At 43.9% G+C, this 19,507-nt stretch overlaps 1 protein-coding gene across 1 annotated transcript in view; it reads left to right on the forward strand.

The window, feature by feature from the left end:
• Positions 1–19,507, forward strand: part of TMEM163 (transmembrane protein 163) — a 277,609-nt gene that overhangs the window by 17,122 nt on the left and 240,980 nt on the right. The window contains exon 2 of the mRNA XM_011970294.1: positions 5,219–5,338. Within this exon, the coding sequence (XP_011825684.1) occupies positions 5,219–5,338 (120 nt within the window). The remainder of the gene's footprint in view (positions 1–5,218; positions 5,339–19,507) is intronic.

Here is a 19,507-nt window from a genome sequence, read left to right on the forward strand (position 1 = left end):
GCTCCAGGCCCTCCGGCGCCCACGGGAAAAGTTTGCGGGAGGCATTTTTTTGCGTTCGGAACCGAGCGCTCCTGGGCCACTGCGGGCCCTACTCAGCTCAGAGGGACCTGGGCTCGTTGCATCCTCCTTTCCGTAGTCCCCTGCGGCCCCGCCGGCTGCCTGGGAGAACTTCCCTGCGGGAAGTCCCTTGCGGGTGTAGCCGCGAGATGTCTCTCGGCGACCGCCCGGCTGCCCGCCCCGGCGAAGGGCGCAAGGAGGGGAGTGAGCCGAGACTCGGGCAGCCTCTGGTCTCGGGCGGTCCCCGACTCTCACTGCGGACCCGGGTCACGGTGGGTCCCTGCCCCGTCGTCTGATGATGGGGCAGAGGAATGGGACATTTGGATTTGGGCCACCAACCTCATCTGGATAGATGCCACTGAAACCTGATGGTTCCGGAGGGCGCGTCTGCAGACCCTTCAGAGCCGCCCTCCACTGACACTGGCCTGGAGGTCCGCACACGTGCCTCTGCTGGGAGACCACACTCTGCCTCCCACCGACTGCCGATGCCCCCTTGAGTCGCCAGCGTAGGACGGGAGAGACTCCCTGCTCATTCCCGCGTCTCTCTCCTCCATCCCTTCCGCGTTTCCTTTGGGCTTGGATTCTTTGCAGAGGGAGCCCTGTTCTTGGCCGCGTCTGCACCTTTTCTGCTTCTTGCTGAATCCGAATCCAAATTGTCCCCCTCAGAACGAATCTGTGGTTCTGCTAAAACCGCTTAGTGGCCAAAGCGGGATTCTTGCAGCCAGGCCCTTCAGGGGAAGCCGGCTCTTTGCACCTCCACCCCCTTTTCTTGGAAGCCTTATTTTGTTGGCTGTGGCGGGTTTATATATTTTAGACTTAGCAGGTTTTTGTCCTATTCTTAGTATCTCCTGTACATTTTTATTCCGGTTTAGTGTTCGGATGCACGATCTCTTTCTCCTTAGAAATTCTAAACTGTAGCATGTGAAATAAAATGACATGGAAACGGCAGTTCCCAGAGAATCCGCCTAGATGCTCAGCGAGAACTGGAGCTGCTCCAGTGGCAACGAATTCTGCACCTCTGTTGCAGTTTCTCCCCCTGTTCTCACAGAACTAGATTCCATTTAAGAGGTGAGGACAGGGGACATCACGAGCACGGAGCAAAACCTCTCACTTTTATTATAGGGTGTGTTCATTACCTTTGCCCCTCTCCAGCTAATACTGTAGGATTTAAAAATTCCATATTGAAGAAAGACAGAAGCCTGGGTTGAGCTTATTTTTGTAGCATTGCAGGTCATCTGTAAGAGCTGGCCTGTTTCTCCCTACCCCACAAAATAATAGGAGGGAAAACAGTGCTAGGGTGAGTTCATATTTAGCATCATTTTGTAGTTCATGTTCAAGTGTGAAAAGCCCTTCTGAATTCATTCTTAAGGTTATTTTTCTCTGGTCAACGGAATTTCATTTTCCATTATGTGATAGCATGAAAGCATTGACTGTTTGTAAACTGTCACTGTTTGAGAGCGTGGCATATCACACACAGCCTCTCTGTTAGGATGAACCCTATTCCCCAAAGAACCCGGTGCTGTGTGGCATTGAGAGCTGAACGTCAATGTGACATTCTTTTGTTTGACCTCTTCCTGATGGCAACCAGTATGCGGTGAATAAGTGATTTTTGTTAAGTAAACCAGAACGTTACCTGGGGAGGTTTATTGTGGGATTTTGTGTTTGTTTTTTGTGTTATTTTCTTTTCTTATGGGGCTGCATTTTTCCAATATTGATTTTTATATCCTTTGGGAATGGGTTGAGTGCAGCTACCTCTTTCCTGCTGGTGAGAGGAACTGGGGAGGTGGAAGCCTCAGCACTTGCCTGCTGTGTGTCTCTGCATCCTGCTTGGTTTGCTTTCTTTCAGGCCTAAATACCTATAGGCTGTCTGTAGAGGGGTTGAGGGGTACCTCGGATCTGCACCTGTATTTGGCATTCTCTTTTGTCCTAACTCCCTTTGGAGCTCTCAGGATGTGGTTCCAGACCACGGCTAACTCTCTGCAAAGGTTTGCTTTAAAATCTAGTGTTTTGAGACTTTGGAGGCATTCGCCCCTTACAAGCAAATAAAAATATTCCTTTCATTATGGCCAATTGATTTTCAGGATAAGTGAAGTTATAGGCTGGTTCTCAGAAACCTAGCTAGCTCGGAACGTCAGTAACTGCAGTGCCATCTGGTTGAGCTTAAAGTTCAAGGAGCAAGAGCTCTGTGGCCTAAGACCTTTAGGGACTAAACACAAAAATTAGGCCAGGTTTATCTTAATCATTCTTCCCATCCCCCTTGAATACCTATTCTTCTCCCCACAAGTATTTTCCCATCATTCTGTCCATAACCTTAGGGCCCAGCTTAGCCTTAGATAATTATATGTGTGAGCATTTCCCACTACTTCCCCATCTAACAAAAATTTCCCTTTCTTCAGAGAGTTCAAGCTTGACAAACTTAGGAGAAAGGAATTGGAACTAATGCATACTAGTGTAGAAATAACTGATGGCTTCAGCCTCTCCAAATGTATTTGTACCTTTCCCCTCTCCAAAATAAATAAAGGATCAGTCCCTCATTAGTACTATGCTTAGTATTCCCAGGCCAAAATTGCAAATATGTGAAATTTGAGTGAGTTTAGAAATTCAAATATGGGGGCCAACTATGGGTAGGGATGATCCAGCCCTGCCTACAAATCTGAGGCCTGTTGTAGCTTCTCTAGACTGTCCTGTCTCTTCAGGCTGCCTTTCTTCCAGCTTTAAAGCACAGCTTCCTGAAAACATTAGGAATTCTCGCTACATCTTTGTGACTTGTGAGTGTGCCTGCATCCAACATGTGTGGAGGTACCTGTGTATGAAACGTTCACTAGGAACTGAGTCTTTATACATCATCATACTCCACTTCCCCTTGAGGAGTACAGTTTTCCGTTCTTAGGATTGGCTATATTTTGAGAAAGGAAAGTCAGCAGAAAATAAGAAAAGGTTGAATAGAAATGGGAAAGTCCTTCCATTTTTGGACAGTCTTCCCATTGTACTTATTCCATTTTATTTTTTAATTTTAAAAATCTCACGGAGGAGGCACACACGGGCTCAGATCTGGGGAAGAAGTACTGGTCGTAATGCTGAGAAGTCCCAAATGTCACCTCAGTGGGACAGTCCAGCTGTCCTGGGCTGTCATCTGAAACTCCTCCAGGGCGGTGCTGTTTCACTGGTGGGTGAAGCATGTAGATTGGTCCGCATGCGTGGTCAGGACCAGTTATATTATTGAAACTAGCTGACTTTGGATGGAAAAATAAATGTTATGTGGCTGAAGAGAAAATGGGCATGATTGTCATTCCTCTTAGCACATGAAATCTAGTCCTCAAAGGAACCTTGTTTTTACCTCAGTGCATGACAATCTGGAGATTGTTGCTGTCAAAATACCTAGCAAACAAACTGCTTATTTGAGTCAGTACCTAAATGTTATAACTTCACTTATCCTGAAAATCAATTGGCCATGATGAAAGGAATATTTTTATATCATTTGGGAAAAGGGACATAAATTATTAAGGGTGCATGGAATCTGCTCGTTCTAGGGTAGGGCGGCTATAACTGGTGATTGTACAGTTGAAAACTGGAATAGGGTGGTTTTTGGCAGCCAAGGAAGATATAGACAAAGGGGCCTGCTATATTTTTATTTAAATTCCTTGTACCTGGGCAGAATTTGACAAGAGAGAAGGTATTTATCTTTTCCATCGAAGTCCACTCACGAAGGAAGGTTTGGGGAGATTTCCAGAGAGGGGATGGTGATGGCGTTTATGCCTCACATTTGCATTTCATCTACCTTTGATTCTATGTAAGCCTGTAGGTTTCAATTATTTAAAAATCTCTAGGCTGTGAGCTGGGCTCACTCACCAGCCTTCTTGACATTCTGGCTTGTTTCGCTCAGGACTTGTTCAGCGATGCTTGAGTCTGGGTTATAAATGGAACTGAAAAGCTTTAGCAGGGTCCTGGTTTGAACTTTTGGTCAGGATGCAGTTTTTGGCAACCAGAGGCTTACTGTGGTACCCAGTTGGATGAATGAGATGGCGTCTTCTACGTGATGCGTAGGTGTGGTATGTCTCACACTGTGTGATATTTTACAAATTGGCACCTGAGCTTTCATTACCAATTTGTTCATTCTTTGGAGCTGCTCTGATGAGGCTGCTCAACCTCTGAAAGTTGCGTTGTGGGTTGTTTCATCAGAGACGGTGTAATAAGCTCCTGTTTATGTAAATGCATGGCTGAAAATCTGGTGCTCTGTGCAACTAAGAGGTGCTGTATATGATCTATAGTCAAAGGAGAAGGATAAACATATAAATCAAGATCATTCTGAAGACATTTTAGTCTTTGACCCCAGGCAGTTGTGGGCATTGCCTGGGAATTGTCATGAATTTCTGTTGTCGAGGACTCTCCATGTTGAAAGCGTAGGAGATAAAAATAAAACTTGTCTTATACATGGCCTACCTCGGAAGCTACCTCTAGTTTTAGTAGGTTTGCCCCGCTTTAATATTCTGAGAATTTTTTGACATGTGCTTGCTAAAAAGAATGTGTATACTATAGAACAGAAAAAGGAGGGAAGGAGACTTGGCTTATAATTTGGGCCTGGAGGCTCTTGCTGGATGTGGTTAAAGAGAAATGGTTCTTCTCCTGCTGATTGTTGGGGGAGCACTGAGGTCATTTGTAGACTGACTCTTTGCTTTGGGCAAAACCCAGTCCACCAGTTGGGACTGTGCTGGTGAATCAATGCAAATCAGTGCTCACAGCTGAGGAGCCTGAAGACCCGCTGAATGTGGGTGGTTTGTGCTGTTTTCCTAACAGAAGGGCCTTGTGGGCAGGAACAGCATCTACCTGAGGCCAAGCAACTTAACACAGGGCCAAAGGAGTAGCCTGGTGTGATATGTTAAGGAGTGGTGGGGTCTGTGGAGATCTTCGAAAGAGGACAGCTGCTCTTACCCTGCAGAAATACGCGGCCCATATTGTCAGAGCCTGTGATTTTTCAAGGGGTGCCAGAAAGCTTGATTTTCATGTGAAATCTTCTAATTGTTAAAACACAGTGTGGGCCAAACAAAACACATCTTGGCCCACGGGCTGTTAGTTTGCAATCTTTGGGTAAGAAATTGCAGCTTTCGCTGTGGGTTTCTTAGTAAGGAAATGTCTAACTTCCCTTTCTCCTTGTTTTTGTCAGGCTTACTAGAAAGCAGCACCCGCCTGAAACCTCACGAAGCCCAGAACTACAGGAAGAAGGCATTGTGGGTGTCCTGGTTCTCCATCATTGTCACCCTGGCCCTCGCGGTGGCTGCCTTTAGTGAGTATCAAGGGTCTCGTCGGCCAATATGTGCTGCTGTTGCCTGTTTTTATTCTCTAATTCCTGTGGGATGTGCTTTTGCTTTTAGTTGACTATTATTGATGAGTAAATTTTTTTAGATGGTTGGATAGTCAGAGGACTTATAAATTAGTAAAATAGCTTCTCTCCTCTGCAGAGGAAAGACTGGTAAGAAGATGAGGTGGAGAGTGACTGGGAGCCTTGGCTCTCATCAGTATGCAGGCTTGCGGAAGTAGATGCTGGCTGCTAGCTGAATAGTGAAAATACTCTTGCTGGATGCCTTCAGCCTGGGCTGACACGTGACACATATATATCCTTAAGATTCTTATTTTGAGCCTAATGCAAGAAGATGGGTGCAATATTGCAGTGAGCCCTCTCCTTTTCCCTGATCGTATCTGTGTAAGGCTTGGAGGAAAATCCCATGCACATTTTAGTGAAAGGGTAATGGGAGGGTCTTCTCTCAAGTTTTCGGTGGCCATGGAAACAAAACCATGTATTGCAATTAAGAAAAACTAAGGAAGTGGAAGAGTTTCTGCCAGATAATCCTGTTTGGGGGTTAGGAAGGCCGATGGCATGTGTTTTCTTGACTAACATTTTGCAGCCTATGGAAATGTACATGTGCTATTTATTCTTATGAATTGTGCAGTGAGTCACAAGCCTAAGCAGTGTCAGTTACAGCTCAACCTTGGTAGAAACCCGAGTGGTTTTTGTGTGTGTGTGTGTGTGTGTGTGTGTGTGTGTGTTTTGATGCTAGGGAAAAGACTGCATTTTGTGACAAATTTCTTATCTAACAGAAAGATCTATTTTCTCAGTGATAGGCATCACACAAGGTGTCTCCTGTGACAACCCTCAGATTAGGAGAAAAAAACCCATGTCTGCTAGAAGACAAGCTATGTGTGCGTGTTGCTGAAAATTCTATTCTGCAAGGTTAGATCTGCTGCTGGAAGTTGGGGTTGGCTCCCAAGAGGGAGTATTACAATTTGACCAAATGCTCCCTGCAAAACTAGGCATATATTACTTGAAGCAATTTATATTGGAAAGACTGTACCATATCTTGGCTCTAAAACAGCCAAACATTTAGAAGTGGAGGGCAATGCATTCCCGAGTATCAACATTTTTTACCAGTGAGCCAGAAATCTAATGAAGGGGAATTCTGATTCCTGAAAATAGCTACTCCTTCCCCTTGCCCCCACTTTTTAAAAGCTGAAACAAGAATAACAAGCTGGATTGATGTCCCTAAGGGATAATTTGGTTGCGGTGGCTGGTGGAGGACTTTGGATCAGACACCATAATTTGCATATGTAAAGAAAAAGGAAAGGAATGAAGGGAGGCGATTTACAAACAGAATAATAGTAACTCAGACGCGTCCATGTGCCTGATAAAGCTGTTTTGATTTATCACGTGGGTGTTTGAATGAAGACTGAATGTGAAGAAATATTGGGCAAGTCTTTCTTCTAGGAGAGTGATATTACATTTGCTGTACTTAAGTCTCATCATAGACAAAAATTATGAGGAAATTTTGATTTCACATGTTACACCTGATCAGTTGGGTTATCTTAAAACCGTTGTTCATTTCTTTTAATAAAGAAAGACAGTTGCATAGTGCGTACAGAACTAGAAGGTTGCTTTGTGGGAAGGGCTTCTCTTTCTTTTTCTTTTAAAAATGATTTTACACCTTCTTTGCAGCAAGTATTTAATTTAAATCCTCTAACTTCTAGCCAATAAAATGTTGGTATTGGCATATAATATCATGATTTGTGTTAGCTATAGTACATTCAATTTGTTCTCACGTTACTTACAGTTTGTTCTGGTTTAGTCAAACCAAAAAATGTAGAAGGTGAATTGTATTTTCCTCCACTTTAGCTATAGAGTAGCTTTAGTGTTTGTGTGTGTGTTTGTGTTTCATTTTTAAACCCTTGATGTGGTCTCTGATTGTGTTGTTAGGGTTGTTGATTTTACTATTTAGTTTCCTAAATGTATTTCTAATATGCAGTATTTAAAATCTCTTCCAAAGCATCATTTATATGGTGCCAGACTTTTGTGAAATTCTTTTCCTAGTTTTGAATGGAAATAAATAGAGATTAAGCAATATAAACTGACTTTCGAAGTTATGTTTAAATTAGTGTCTAAAGAAAAAGGGAACATTTCAAAAATGGCAATAAAGATTTTTGTAAAGTGTCACAAAAACTTCCAGTCGTACTCTTCAAGGAAGGAGGTAGTTAACAGAGATGGATGAAACGCAGTGCTCTGACTTCCTGCACCTCTGTCCAAACCAGTGAAATGGCTGAATTGAATCAATTGGTATTTTTAAGAGGATTGCTGTAGAATTACTGTATATGATGCTTTGGTGTGGCGGAGAAGTTTTGGAGTGTGTGCATGTGTGCATGTGTGTTGTGTGTATGTACGTGTGTTGGCGGGAGTGTTAATCATGATGAAGAGAAAGCGACTGTGTTTATGGACTTGGCTTCTTGCTACTGTTGGATGGTGAAAAATTTGGGGCAGGAAGATCATCCATCCTTGCATGGAATCAGAACTCAAGACAAATAAATGAACTGAGAGGTTTTTTAAAACTTTTTTTTTTTTTTTTAGTTAGGTGGAAGGACAATATTTCTTGGAAAATGATAAATTCTACCTGAAGATTTACATACAAGGCCGACATCTCATATATTTTATAAACAATTACAATTTTGGGGGGTAATCGGGTCATCCTATGGCCATTGTCTTGCTAAGGGAGTTGTCTTGGAGTCACATCTCCTGGGGTCAGCTGGAGTTCCTGTCTTCACCTCCTTAGCTGCCATTTTCTATTTATTTAATCATGGTTACTGATTTTTAGCTGAGTATCTTCTGAAGAAATGCTGTGGGCTCTTTGGAGTTTGGAAATGAGGAGGGTAGATACAAGTTGGGGGGCACACCTCTTTTTCTCGGTCAACTGGAAAGATTCGTATTTTTACCTGACATGTACATTGTAGGTTGTGAACCTGAAAGTCTCTGAGACAGGTCTCAATCAGTTAAGAAAGTTTATTTTGCCTAGGTTAAGGACGCGCTTGTGACACAGTCTCAGGAGGTCTGAAAACATGTGTCTGAGGTGGTTGGGGTGCAGCTTGCTTTTATACTCTTTAGGGAGACATGATATATCAATGAATATTTGTAAGACGTATACTGATTTGATCTGGAAAGTTAGGACAACTGGAAGTGGATGACTTCCAGGTTATAGGTAGATTAAAAAATGTTCTGTTTGGCAATTGGTTGAAAGACTTAAGTTATTATCGAAACACCTGGAATCAATAAAAATGAATCTCTGGATTCTGATAAGGGATTACGGAGACCAAAGTTTTATCATGCAGATGAAGCCTCCAGATAGCAGACTTCAGACAGAACAGACTGTAAATGTTTCTTATCAGACTTAATATCTGCATTGATGCTAATGCTGGTCAGCTTTTCCTGAATTCCAGAAGGGAGGCGGGTACAGTGAGTGTCCTCTGAGTCCCCTTTCCCATCACGGCTGGAAACAGGTTTTCAGGTTAACTCTGGAGTACCCTTGGCTGAGAAGAGAGATCCATTCAGATGGTTGGGGAGCCTTAAAATTTTATTTGCGGTTTACAAGTTAAAGATTGTTACCCTTCATCTCCTATACGCTTCCAGGTAATCAATACACCATGTCTTCTCAAGTTAGTAGTTTCTAAAAGATCTGATGATAAAACTAGCTTACGTCAGTATTACTGAGTTATTTGTTATAAATCACATATGTAATTATGGTTGGCATTCACATGTCTAGGATAGTTTGAAAAATTAGGTGGACTTTCGAAGTTTGTGCCTTGAGTATGCTTTGAGAGGGACGTGAACTATTTTTTAATGTGAACTATTTTTGATGATACTTGGTACTGTAGTGATTTTGGATCTGTTCAAATGCTGATATAAAACCAGATGGTAATACATCTTGACTATTTCAGAGAGAGCTCTAGTTTGGTTTTAAAATTCATTCTGTTTATAATCGGTAGGCAGCATGGAAAATGGCAATCCTGTTATGAACAAATGTGAAAAAAAGTCTGTTCTAATAATGAAGCTAGAAAGAGAACAGAAGTTCTGTTTCAAAACTCAGGGTTTTGACATCATTGATATCTTTGTCACAGTGATTTAGGAAAATGCATTCTGACTCTGTTTATCAGGTTTGAGTGCAAGTTAATTTTTAGGCACTCAATGCATGTTCTGTGGGAAACGAAGGCAGATTTGAAACATTCTCAGGGGAAAACCTTTCCTAAGATACACAGCTACTCCAAACCCTGATCTTCTCAGAAAAAGCTCACTCAAAAACTAGGTGCAGCTGACCAGGAGCAGTGGCTCATACCTGTAATCCCAGCACTTTGGGAGGCCGGGGCGGGCAGATCATGAGGTCAGGAGTTTGAGAGCAGTCTGGCCAGTATGGTGAAACCCTGTCTCTACTAAAAAGAAAATACAAAAATTAGCCTGGTGTGGTGGTGTGTGCCTGTAGTCCCAGCTACTCGGGAGGCTGAGGCAGGAGAATCGCTTGAACCCGGGAGACGGAGGTTGCAGTGAGCAAGGATCATGCCACTGCACTCCAGCCTGAGCGACAGAGCAAGACTCTGTCTCAAAGTAAATAAATAAATAAATAAACAAATAAATAAGGTGCAGCTGTAGATTTAAGAACTAGAAAAACACCTTGGAAAGGAGTGATTTTCTTTTTAGATGTGGATATTTTAAAATAATTTATTTCATTTTAATGTAAACTCTTAACCCTTAAAAATGGTAAGATATGTATTTTTATTCTTTCTAAATTATGAGACTAATAGTTGAGAGATAAAATGAAATTGCATGATTCTTCTGTAAACTCAGCAAAAAATGTTTGAGAACTTTCTTAGGTGTTCTCTCATCTGACAGACACACTGGGAGACGGAAAAGACATAAGACTCTTCAGGCACTTTCTGGTGTGCTGAGAGTAACACGGACGTAGTTGCAGTGGCCTTAAAGGTCTGGCCTTGGCCAGGCACAGTGGCTCATGCCTGTAATCCCAGCACTTTGGGAGGCTGAGGCGGGTGGATCATTTGAGGTCAGGAGTTTGAGACCAGCCTGGCCACACCATGAGATCAGCCATGGTGAGATCCTGTCTCTACTAAAAATACAAAAATTTGCCAGGTGTGGTGGTGCGTGCCTGTAATCCCAGCTACTCGGGAGGCTGAAGTAGGAGAATCACCTGAACAGGGGAGGCAGCATTGCAGTGAGCTGAGATCACGCCATTGCACTCCAGCCTGGGAGACTCTGTCTCAAAAAACAAACAAACAAACAAACAAACAAACAAAAAAGGTCTGGTCTGCCCTGATTTTTGCCCCCCTTTTTTTCCTCAAACTTCTTCTCCTTGGGACTGGAGCCCACGTCCTTTGGGCAGCCCATCTCACGGATCTCACAGGGCAGCCTCCTCACTGACAACTCCCCTCCCCAAAGAGGCCTTACCAACTGCAGGCGCCCGTTCCCGCAGAGCAGTTTTATCCATGACACTGCCCGTTTCCTTCATCACAGTTCTTCCCTTTGTGCCCTCCTCCATGCACGAAGGCTGTGAAGCCCTTGTCGCTTCTGCCCGTGTCCCTAAACTCGCCTGTTTCCCCTACTCCTGAAATACTTCCGTGCCCCAAGACCTTAACCGTGCAGCCGACATTCTGCGTGTGGAATGATCCTTTGTGTAGTTTGCTGGTCATGTATTTATTTTACTGAAAAAAGCAGAATGTACACAAGATAAAAATTCCTGAGACCAAAGGAGCACAGTCCAAATCTCTGTCCTGTCCTAAAGTCTCTCTCTCCTGCCGGCAACCTTTGTTACCAGTGTCTTAACTGCTCTTCAAGACATTTTCTATGCATGTCCAGGCCCGGGCATGCTGCCTGCATACACTTCTGGCCGCTCCTCATGTCAGATGTGGCATCTAATCCTTGCTGGACTTTTCGCAGCCCCGGGCCTCTTGACAAGCTCCTGTGTCCACCTCCTCGTATGAGGTGGAACGATTGTGGAGAATCTGCAGGAATATTTTCCTGCCAAGCGTCCGGCTGCCGCCGCTGAAGCAAGCAATGGTGCAGGGGCCGGGGGATGTGGGCAGGAAGTTTGAGAGCCACATCCTGGCGGTGTTCTGAGGGATAGTGTGCTCCCCGTGGGTGTGCTCGGGACGATAAACCCGGAGGCTGCTTCTGAGAGGTGGAGGCCAGGACGGAGGAACAGGCAGACCAGCGGTTTGGGAACCTTGCCCTGACAACTCTCCCTCCCTCTACATTCTGCCTTCATACCCTGTAGCCATGTGATCAGGGATTCTGTACCTGTCACCCTCTGTGCTGTGAGCTCAGACAGCACATGGAGTGCGGAAGCGTATTTCAGACAGGCCACTTTGCTTACCATGAGGTCCCTCATGATCTTGTCCCCTTCTTCCTGGCTGGCTTCACCTCCTCCCATCCCCATGCACTGCCGGCTGCAGCCCCCAGAGGCTCCTTGCGGGCACCACAGGCTGTGTCCTGTTTCTTGCCCCAAACCCATGTACCTGCTCTTCCCTTCATCTCAGATGCCTTTGGTTCCTGACCTCCATGCTTCTTTTTCTAGCAAAAGTTTACTTATCCCTCAAGATCAAGATGAAAGATCACCATTTCCGGGAAGCCTTCCAGGCTGATTGGAATGCCTCCCTTCCCCCATAGCCCCATGGACACCCATAGATCAGGAACTCGATGCACGATACTTGAATCATCTTGTTATTGCTTTTGGCTCTAATGTGCACTCCTCCACACCAGGCCCGTCTTCTTCAGGCGGTGTTCTCAGCCGCTAACACAGTGGACACTCAGACGCTGGTTGGACTGGAGTCAGTTTTGCCCTGCTTGGGCACTGTGGTTGCAGCAGGCTGAGGATGTACATTTGCAGGTAGAGATGCCAGACAAAGGAAACAAAAAGAGCATCTTCAACTTTGTAAACGGTGGGGATGCAAGAGCTCATTGTCTTACCCCTCCTGCTTACTGCACTGCCCAGCATCCCCCCAGCCCCCGACTGAAGCATCCAGGCTTCTATTGACAGGGACTCGCCTGAGGCTGTTAGGAGCACTCATCTCCCTGAGTCTCCGCTCACAGTGGGCTGCTGTTTCCAGCAGGAGTGGGGGAGGGGTCTCAGCAGCTGCCTGCCTGCCCTGCCTGCCTTCTCAGTGCCTTCTTCACACAGCGTTTAATTGGAAGCGCGGCCAGGGTGCATTAGCACTAGGTGCCCCTGTCGCACAGCCACGGCGGTGACACAGGGTAGCTGGGCGGTGAGCCCCAGGTGGGCTCATCTCATGCCCAGGGTCCCTTGTCCCTTCTTGCTTGGCTCCTTGCTGGCAGGGGCCCTTTGGGACATTTGTCAGGGTTTTTCCTCTTACCTCTCAGTCTTTTTCCCATCATATTTGTGAAGCAGTTGGTTGAGAAGGGGTTTTCTGGTCTGTGGATATCCCAGGGCTGTAATTTGGTCCTGTAGGAATTGCCTCTGTCGGGTGAATTTCTGGTGTAGCTCCTTTTGGACAAGAGGTGACTTCCCAGTGCCTTGTGCTGTGGGTTGAGATGCGGAAGTATTGAGAAACAGAAGGGACAGAGGAAGCCAGAGGTAGGGAGGGAACCCCTGCTCCTAACCCCAGCAGGGGAAACTCTTACTCCCTGTCCACCTTCTCCCATGTCTGACGGCCATGCCTCCTTCCCGCTGGCGAATGTGGGAAGTCCAAGATCAAGGTGTCAGCAGGGTTGGCTTTCTTCTGGGGCCTCTCTGGTTGGCTCGTAGATCACCGTCTTCTCCCTGTGCCTTTGCGTGGTTGTCCCTCTGTGTGTGTCTGTGTCCTCATTTCCTCTTACTGTGAGGACACCAGGCATATTGGTTTAGGGCCCACCTTAATGACCTCACTTTAACTTAATTACCTCTTTAAAGACCCCATCTCCAAGTACAACTGCATTTTGAGGTACTGGGGGTTAGGGCATCAACGTTTGAATTCTTTTTTTTTTTTGAGACGGAGTCTTGCTCTGTCGCCCGGGCTGGAGTGCAGTGGCATGATCTCAGCTCACTGTAACCTCCGCCTCCCAGGTTCAAGCAATTCTCCTGCCTCAGCCTCCTGAGTAGCTGGAATTACAGGCACATGCCACCAAGCCTGGCTAGTTTTTGTATTTTTAGTAGAGCCAGGGTTTTGCCATGTTGACCGGGCTGGTCTCGAACTCCTTACCTCAGGTGATCTGCCCCCGCTCAGCCTCCCAAAGTGCTAGGATTACAGGCGTGAGCCACCACACCCGGCCTCAACATTTGAATTTTGAGGACACACAATTTAGTCAGTAACAAATGCTTTGGCCGGCACCAGGCGGATAGAGGAAACTAGTAATAAATTCCTTAAAAGGACTTTACCTTCAGTGAAAGTGTGGACCAGAATAAACACCTCCAGCAGCCCAGAGACAATAAAAAGCTCATCTGTGTCAGTGTATTTCTGTGTGGACTGAGGAGGGGATGAGCATGGGGGAGCCTTCACTGGAATTCAGAATCATGAGAGTGACCTCATGTACATTTGTGTTTGGAATTTTTGTAGGTCGATTCCCTGGGAAATAGACTCGGAGACTCAGCTTCTCTCCAGGAGGTTTATTGGCAGTGGGGTGAGGGGCTGAGGGAGGCTGTCAGGAAGAACACCTGCGGGGAGCCAGGACTGGCAGAGGGGAGGTTGAACTGCAGTGTTCTTGCCTTAGAGGCTTGTCCCACAGGGACCTGGAAGCTGAGATGGCTTCCAGGTGAAGCATGGGGGCCAGACCAGTCTTTGGCGTGGGCTGCCGCAGGGACATGTACAACCACGGGGAGGCAGCGTCCTTCAGCGGAGGGGGGTTCTGGGAAAGGGATGCGGCCATCAGCAGTCATCATTCCTGGCAGCTGGGGAAATGAGTGCCCAGGTCCAGGAGGAGAATTTAGGAGACACACCAGGGCATCCATTCTGGGAATGTATACCCTGAACTTAGCTTGGGGGCCCTCAAGCTGAGATAGTAACATGGACATGATCCTAGGTTGGAAATAGCCCTGGAGCACCTGAAAGAAGCAGGTGCAGAAGAACTTTGACTAAGGCCCAGCAGGTGTCCCATGCAGGCAGCCCCACCAAAGGTGAGCTCACAATCCAATACTAGAAAGCTCCCGAGAAGAGGAGCCACCATGATGGAGTGTCATACAGATAGCATGATTAGACCTGAAACTCTAGATGACAGAAGTAGCTGACAAAATCTGTAAAATAAGTGTGTTTAATATGAGTAGAAAATGAGAAAGGAATCAAATACACAAATGCTGAAAAGAGCAGCTGGAGAATAACCAAATAAAGACATTTTCAATTTTTTTTTCTTTTTTACTCTCTAACATGGATGTAGTTATAAGAACGTTAAGAATGACAGCAGCCCCCATTCTCCATCCCTCTCTCCTCTCTATTTCCCCCTCATTGTCCTCCCAGCAACCTCTTCACCTCTTGTAGTTAGTTCTTGTATTTGCTTGTGTAAATAACAGGGTTCCAATGCTAATTCTTAATTTGTTTTTCAAGTTTAGGCATTATTTGTTAACTTCCCCAAATGGAAGGAAATAATTTACTCTTTTATCCTCCTGGCCCCACGCAAGCAGACTGACTTCCTGCATTTCCATCCTTGTATCATAGTTACGGTTTTCATTATTATGACTATGTAAATCCTCCTCCTAGAGCCGTAGGGTGAAGTATGATGACTTCTTTCTTGCACAATTTTTTATTTTTTCTGGATTTCATGTCTGTTTTGTTTATTCCTATGTTTACTTTTCTATGAATTTATTTCTTATTAAACTTTCATTCAGCATTTCTTTTCTAAGCTCAGCTTCTCTGTGATATTTTCGGATGCAGAGGTAATTCTATCAGTTTCTTCTTGAAGAAACCTCTCTTAGAGCACCTGACCTCTTGTAACCGGTGCTGGTTGCCCATTTCAACTGGTGCAAAGCTGCAGCTCAGAATCTTCCTTCCCAACCTTTTTTGAGATTTCCTTGATTTTTTCTCTTCTGTTGGAACCCATGTTTCCAGGATACCATGTTTTTCTCTTCTCTGGTTTACTCCCTTTTAGGGTGAATACATCTACTCCTAGCTCCCTAGGTAAGGTCGCACTGGAGGTGTAGCTTTCAAGCCATGTAATGCCTGAAAGGTCTTTAGTATATCCTGACACTGGATTGATAGCTGGATAGAAAATTCTCAGTAGGAAATAATGTTCCTTAAGAGTTCTGAAGACTTTGCTTCATTTTATTGTCATTTGTAGTGTGGCTATGAAAGTCCTAAGATCTTCTGAAACTTACACTTTTGCATGGGACCTGCTGTGGTGGGGGCTGTTTTATCCATACACACCCTACTTCGTATTTCTTTGTCTTTTTTGTTCTACTTCCTGGGAAATTTAATCACCTTTATATTCCTACTTTTCTATTGAGCTTTTCATTTCCATTATCAAGTTAAAAAATTATCCGAGTGTATTTCTTTAAAAAATTATCCAACTCTTGTTTCATGGATCTTTTTTGAAAATTAAATTTTTTATTTTTTATTTTTTATTTTTATTTTTTGGACAGGGTTGCTCTCTGTCACCCAGGCTGGAGTGCAGTGGCACAATCACAGCTCACTGCAGCCTCGACCTTCCAGGCTCAGGTGATCCTCCCACGTCAGCCTTCTAAGTAGCTGGGACTACAGGGGCGTGCCACCGCGCCTGGCTAATTTTGGGATTTTTTGTAGAGACGTGGTTTTACCTTGTTGCCCAGGCTGGTCTTGAAGTCCTGGGCTCAAGCAATCTGCCCACTTCAGCCTCCCAAACTGCTGGGATGGCAGCTGTGAGCCACTGCTCCCTACCTTGGAGCTTTTTAATAGCAGTTATCTTTCTGAAAATATTTTTGATGGTTAAAAAGTACTTTTCCATTTCTTGCATTGTCTTCCTCCAGGTGCTTCTTTACCCTGTTGCTTTGGATTTATCATTCATGTTAGGGGAGGAATCCTATGAGTGTGGTCCTAGATAGTTTGTTCTTGTTAAAAATAGGTCATTAAAAGGCTGCCCTGAGCTCCTAGCATGTGGGCAGTGTTCGCTGTAGGGTGACATGTTGGACTGTTTTGTTGGTGGATTCCAGTTTTAAACTTTCAGATCCTTCTTTCTGGGCTGCCCAGGGTTCCCTGAGGTGGTTTCTCTGAGCCTCTGCTTTGAAGGTGAACTCCTGACTGCCTGAATTTTGGGAGCTGAGTTGGGGATGAGGATGGAGATTTCAGTCTTCTGTTTGAAATTCTTTTTTTTTTTTTTTGAGATAGAGTTTTGCTCTTGTCCCCCAGCCTGGAGTGCAGTGGCGGATCTCAGCTATCTGCAACCTCCACCTCCCGGGTTTCAGTGATTCTCCTGCCTCAGCCTCCCAAGGAGCTGGGATTACAGGCACGCGCCACCACGCTTGGCTGATTTTTATATTTTTAGTAGAGATGGAGTTTCACCATGTTGGCCAGGCTGGTCTTGAACTCCTGAACTCCTGACTTCAAGTAATATGCCCACCTCAGCCTCCCAAAGTGCGGGGATTACAGGTGCAAGTCACTGTGCCCAGCCTGAAATTCTTTATTTAGCCTCTTTGAGTTTGGTTTCCCCATCTTTGGCTGAGTTTGGTATTCCTCAAAGAAGACACCGTTGCACCTTCTCCAGAGAAAAATCCTCCAATCATCCAATAGGAGAGTTGGGGATGAGTGGGTATTGCCCTTCTGGGCAGAGCTGGGGAGGGATCCTGGAGAACTCCTTTTTACACAGGCTTTGAACAAACCTCCCTATTGCCAGTCTTCTCTTTATTATACTGTGCTACCAATTTCTGCTTTATTGGGTGTCCTGAGGTGTAAATTGGGTTGCCTTTTTGCTTTCACACTGCTGTGTTAGGAGTTTGCTTTCTAGAGTCTGTTAAATCAATTACCACTTGCCCATATGCTTTCTAGCTTCTAAAAATTGTTTTTGTTGCCTTTTCCATTTTCTTTTTTTTAAAATTCACTCTGATTTCTTTCTAATTTTTATGGTTTTCCTTTTTAAATTTAACTTTTTAATTTGTTTTGAATTTACTTTGGAGGACCAAAACAACATGTTTAGTACGTCGTCTGAGCTCCAGATCTGTGCTTCCAACTGCCGGTTAGACCATGTGGATCATCCCTACGCACCATGCATCTGCGTTCATCTAGTTTCCTGGAGAGGTCTCTTCCATTTTTTTTTTTTAACTAATGGTTTTGTCTTTTCATTTTTTACTTTGTTTATTTATTTATTTTTGAGACACAGTTTTGTTCTTGTCACCCAGGCTGGAGTGCAGTGGCGTGATCTCGGCTCACTGCAACCTCTGCCTCCCGGGTTCAAACAATTCTCCTGCCTCAGCCTCCCAAGTAGATGAGATTACAGTCACCTGACACCACACCTGGTTAATTTTTGTATTTTTAGTAGAGACAGTGTTTCACCATGTTGTCCAGGCTAGTCTCGAGCTCCTTACCTCAGGTGGCCCACCCACCTTGGCTTTCCAAAGTACTGGGATTACAGGTGTGACCCACCGCGCCTGGCCACTCTACAACACTTTTGATTATAATATGCTACATGATTTTTTTGTACTAGAAAATAAAAAATTGCTGCTATTGAACTATGTGCTATGCTAGTCATTCTGTGAGCTATTAATACTTGATTTCAGAGTTGTTAAAATGTGAAAAAAAATTCACTTTGATGATTTCTATCCTTTTTCATTTAAAAAAAGTGCTGGTCACATCCTACCAAATTCATTTTATGTGTTATTAGTGAGTTGTCACCCTTTGGTTTAAAGAACACTGATCCAGTGGCTCAATGTAGACCCATGCATCCAATAAGGATGTTTGCACATTATGGAATATTTGTAAAAGGTGACTGCTTCCATCATATGCAAAAAAATTCTCATCATATTCCTAAGAATGTGTATTTTACAATGTTCTCTGACCACAGTACAATAATAATTTGAAATAAAATATAGCTAAAATACCTCTACATATCATAATACATGTTGGGAAATTAAGCAACACATTTCTGAATAGTTCAAGGATAAAATTTATATTAAATATTAAACAATATTTAGAGCTTACAATGAGAAATTGAAAGTTGATAAACAAAACTGTCTAAAACAAGAAGATAAGAAACAGCAAAAACAGTAAATGCAAGATAAATAGAAGAAAAGAAACAATACATTGAAGAATACAAATAAATGAAAGATAAAAAGATATAAGAAATCAACAAAACTAAAAGCTGTTTATTTTAAGACTAATAAATGGGCTTAAGTCTGGTAAGATTGATTGAAAAAGAAAAGAAATGAGTGAAAGGTAATTAGAAGTGAAATGAGGAGTATAATTAGTAATCTGAGACAATTTAGGAAATGAGACTATTATTTACAATTGTATGCCCATAAATTTGAAGACTTGGATGAAGTGCATAGTTTACTGGAATAACTTGCCATGAATGGTTTATGACCATTAAAGATGTTAATCCAAGACAGTAGTTCACGATCAGAGGTGACTTTGCACCCTCTCCCTTTCCTGGAGACATCCAGAAATGTCAAGAGACACTTCTGTTTGTCACAACTGGGAATGGAGGTGCTACTGGTATCTACTGGGTGGAGGGCAAGAACGCTGTTCAACATCCTACAGTGCACAGGACAGCCCCTCACAGCGAAGAATTATCTGGCTCAAAATGTCAGTGGTGCCCATGGTTGAGAAACTCTGATCCAGGCCAGCAGTGGCTTTATGGGTGCTTTCATATGTTCAGGGGTCAGATAATCCCAATCTCATGCACTCCATTCTACAGAAAAAGAAGGAAAACTTCCTGTATCATTTTGAGATTACTACTACTGTGATACCTAAATCAAAGGCAATAGAGAATTTATAGGTCAGTATCACTAATGAATATAGATTCAAAAAGTCTTTAATAAGATATTTGCAAACTAAATCTCATTGTGTTTATATAAAAATAAATAAATAAATGAACATGCTCAGCACATGTGTTTATTTTCGGAATCTAGGATGGTATAATCAGAATGTTTATTATTTAATTTACCGTGTTCATAAAAGATCAGGAGTTCGAGACCAGCCTGGCCAACATGGTGAAACCCCGTCTCTACTAAAAATACAAAAATTA

The sequence above is a fragment of the Mandrillus leucophaeus genome, unplaced genomic scaffold (assembly GCF_000951045.1).
Source record: "Mandrillus leucophaeus isolate KB7577 unplaced genomic scaffold, Mleu.le_1.0 Scaffold94, whole genome shotgun sequence".
In the NCBI taxonomy this organism is placed as follows: Eukaryota; Metazoa; Chordata; class Mammalia; order Primates; family Cercopithecidae; genus Mandrillus; species Mandrillus leucophaeus.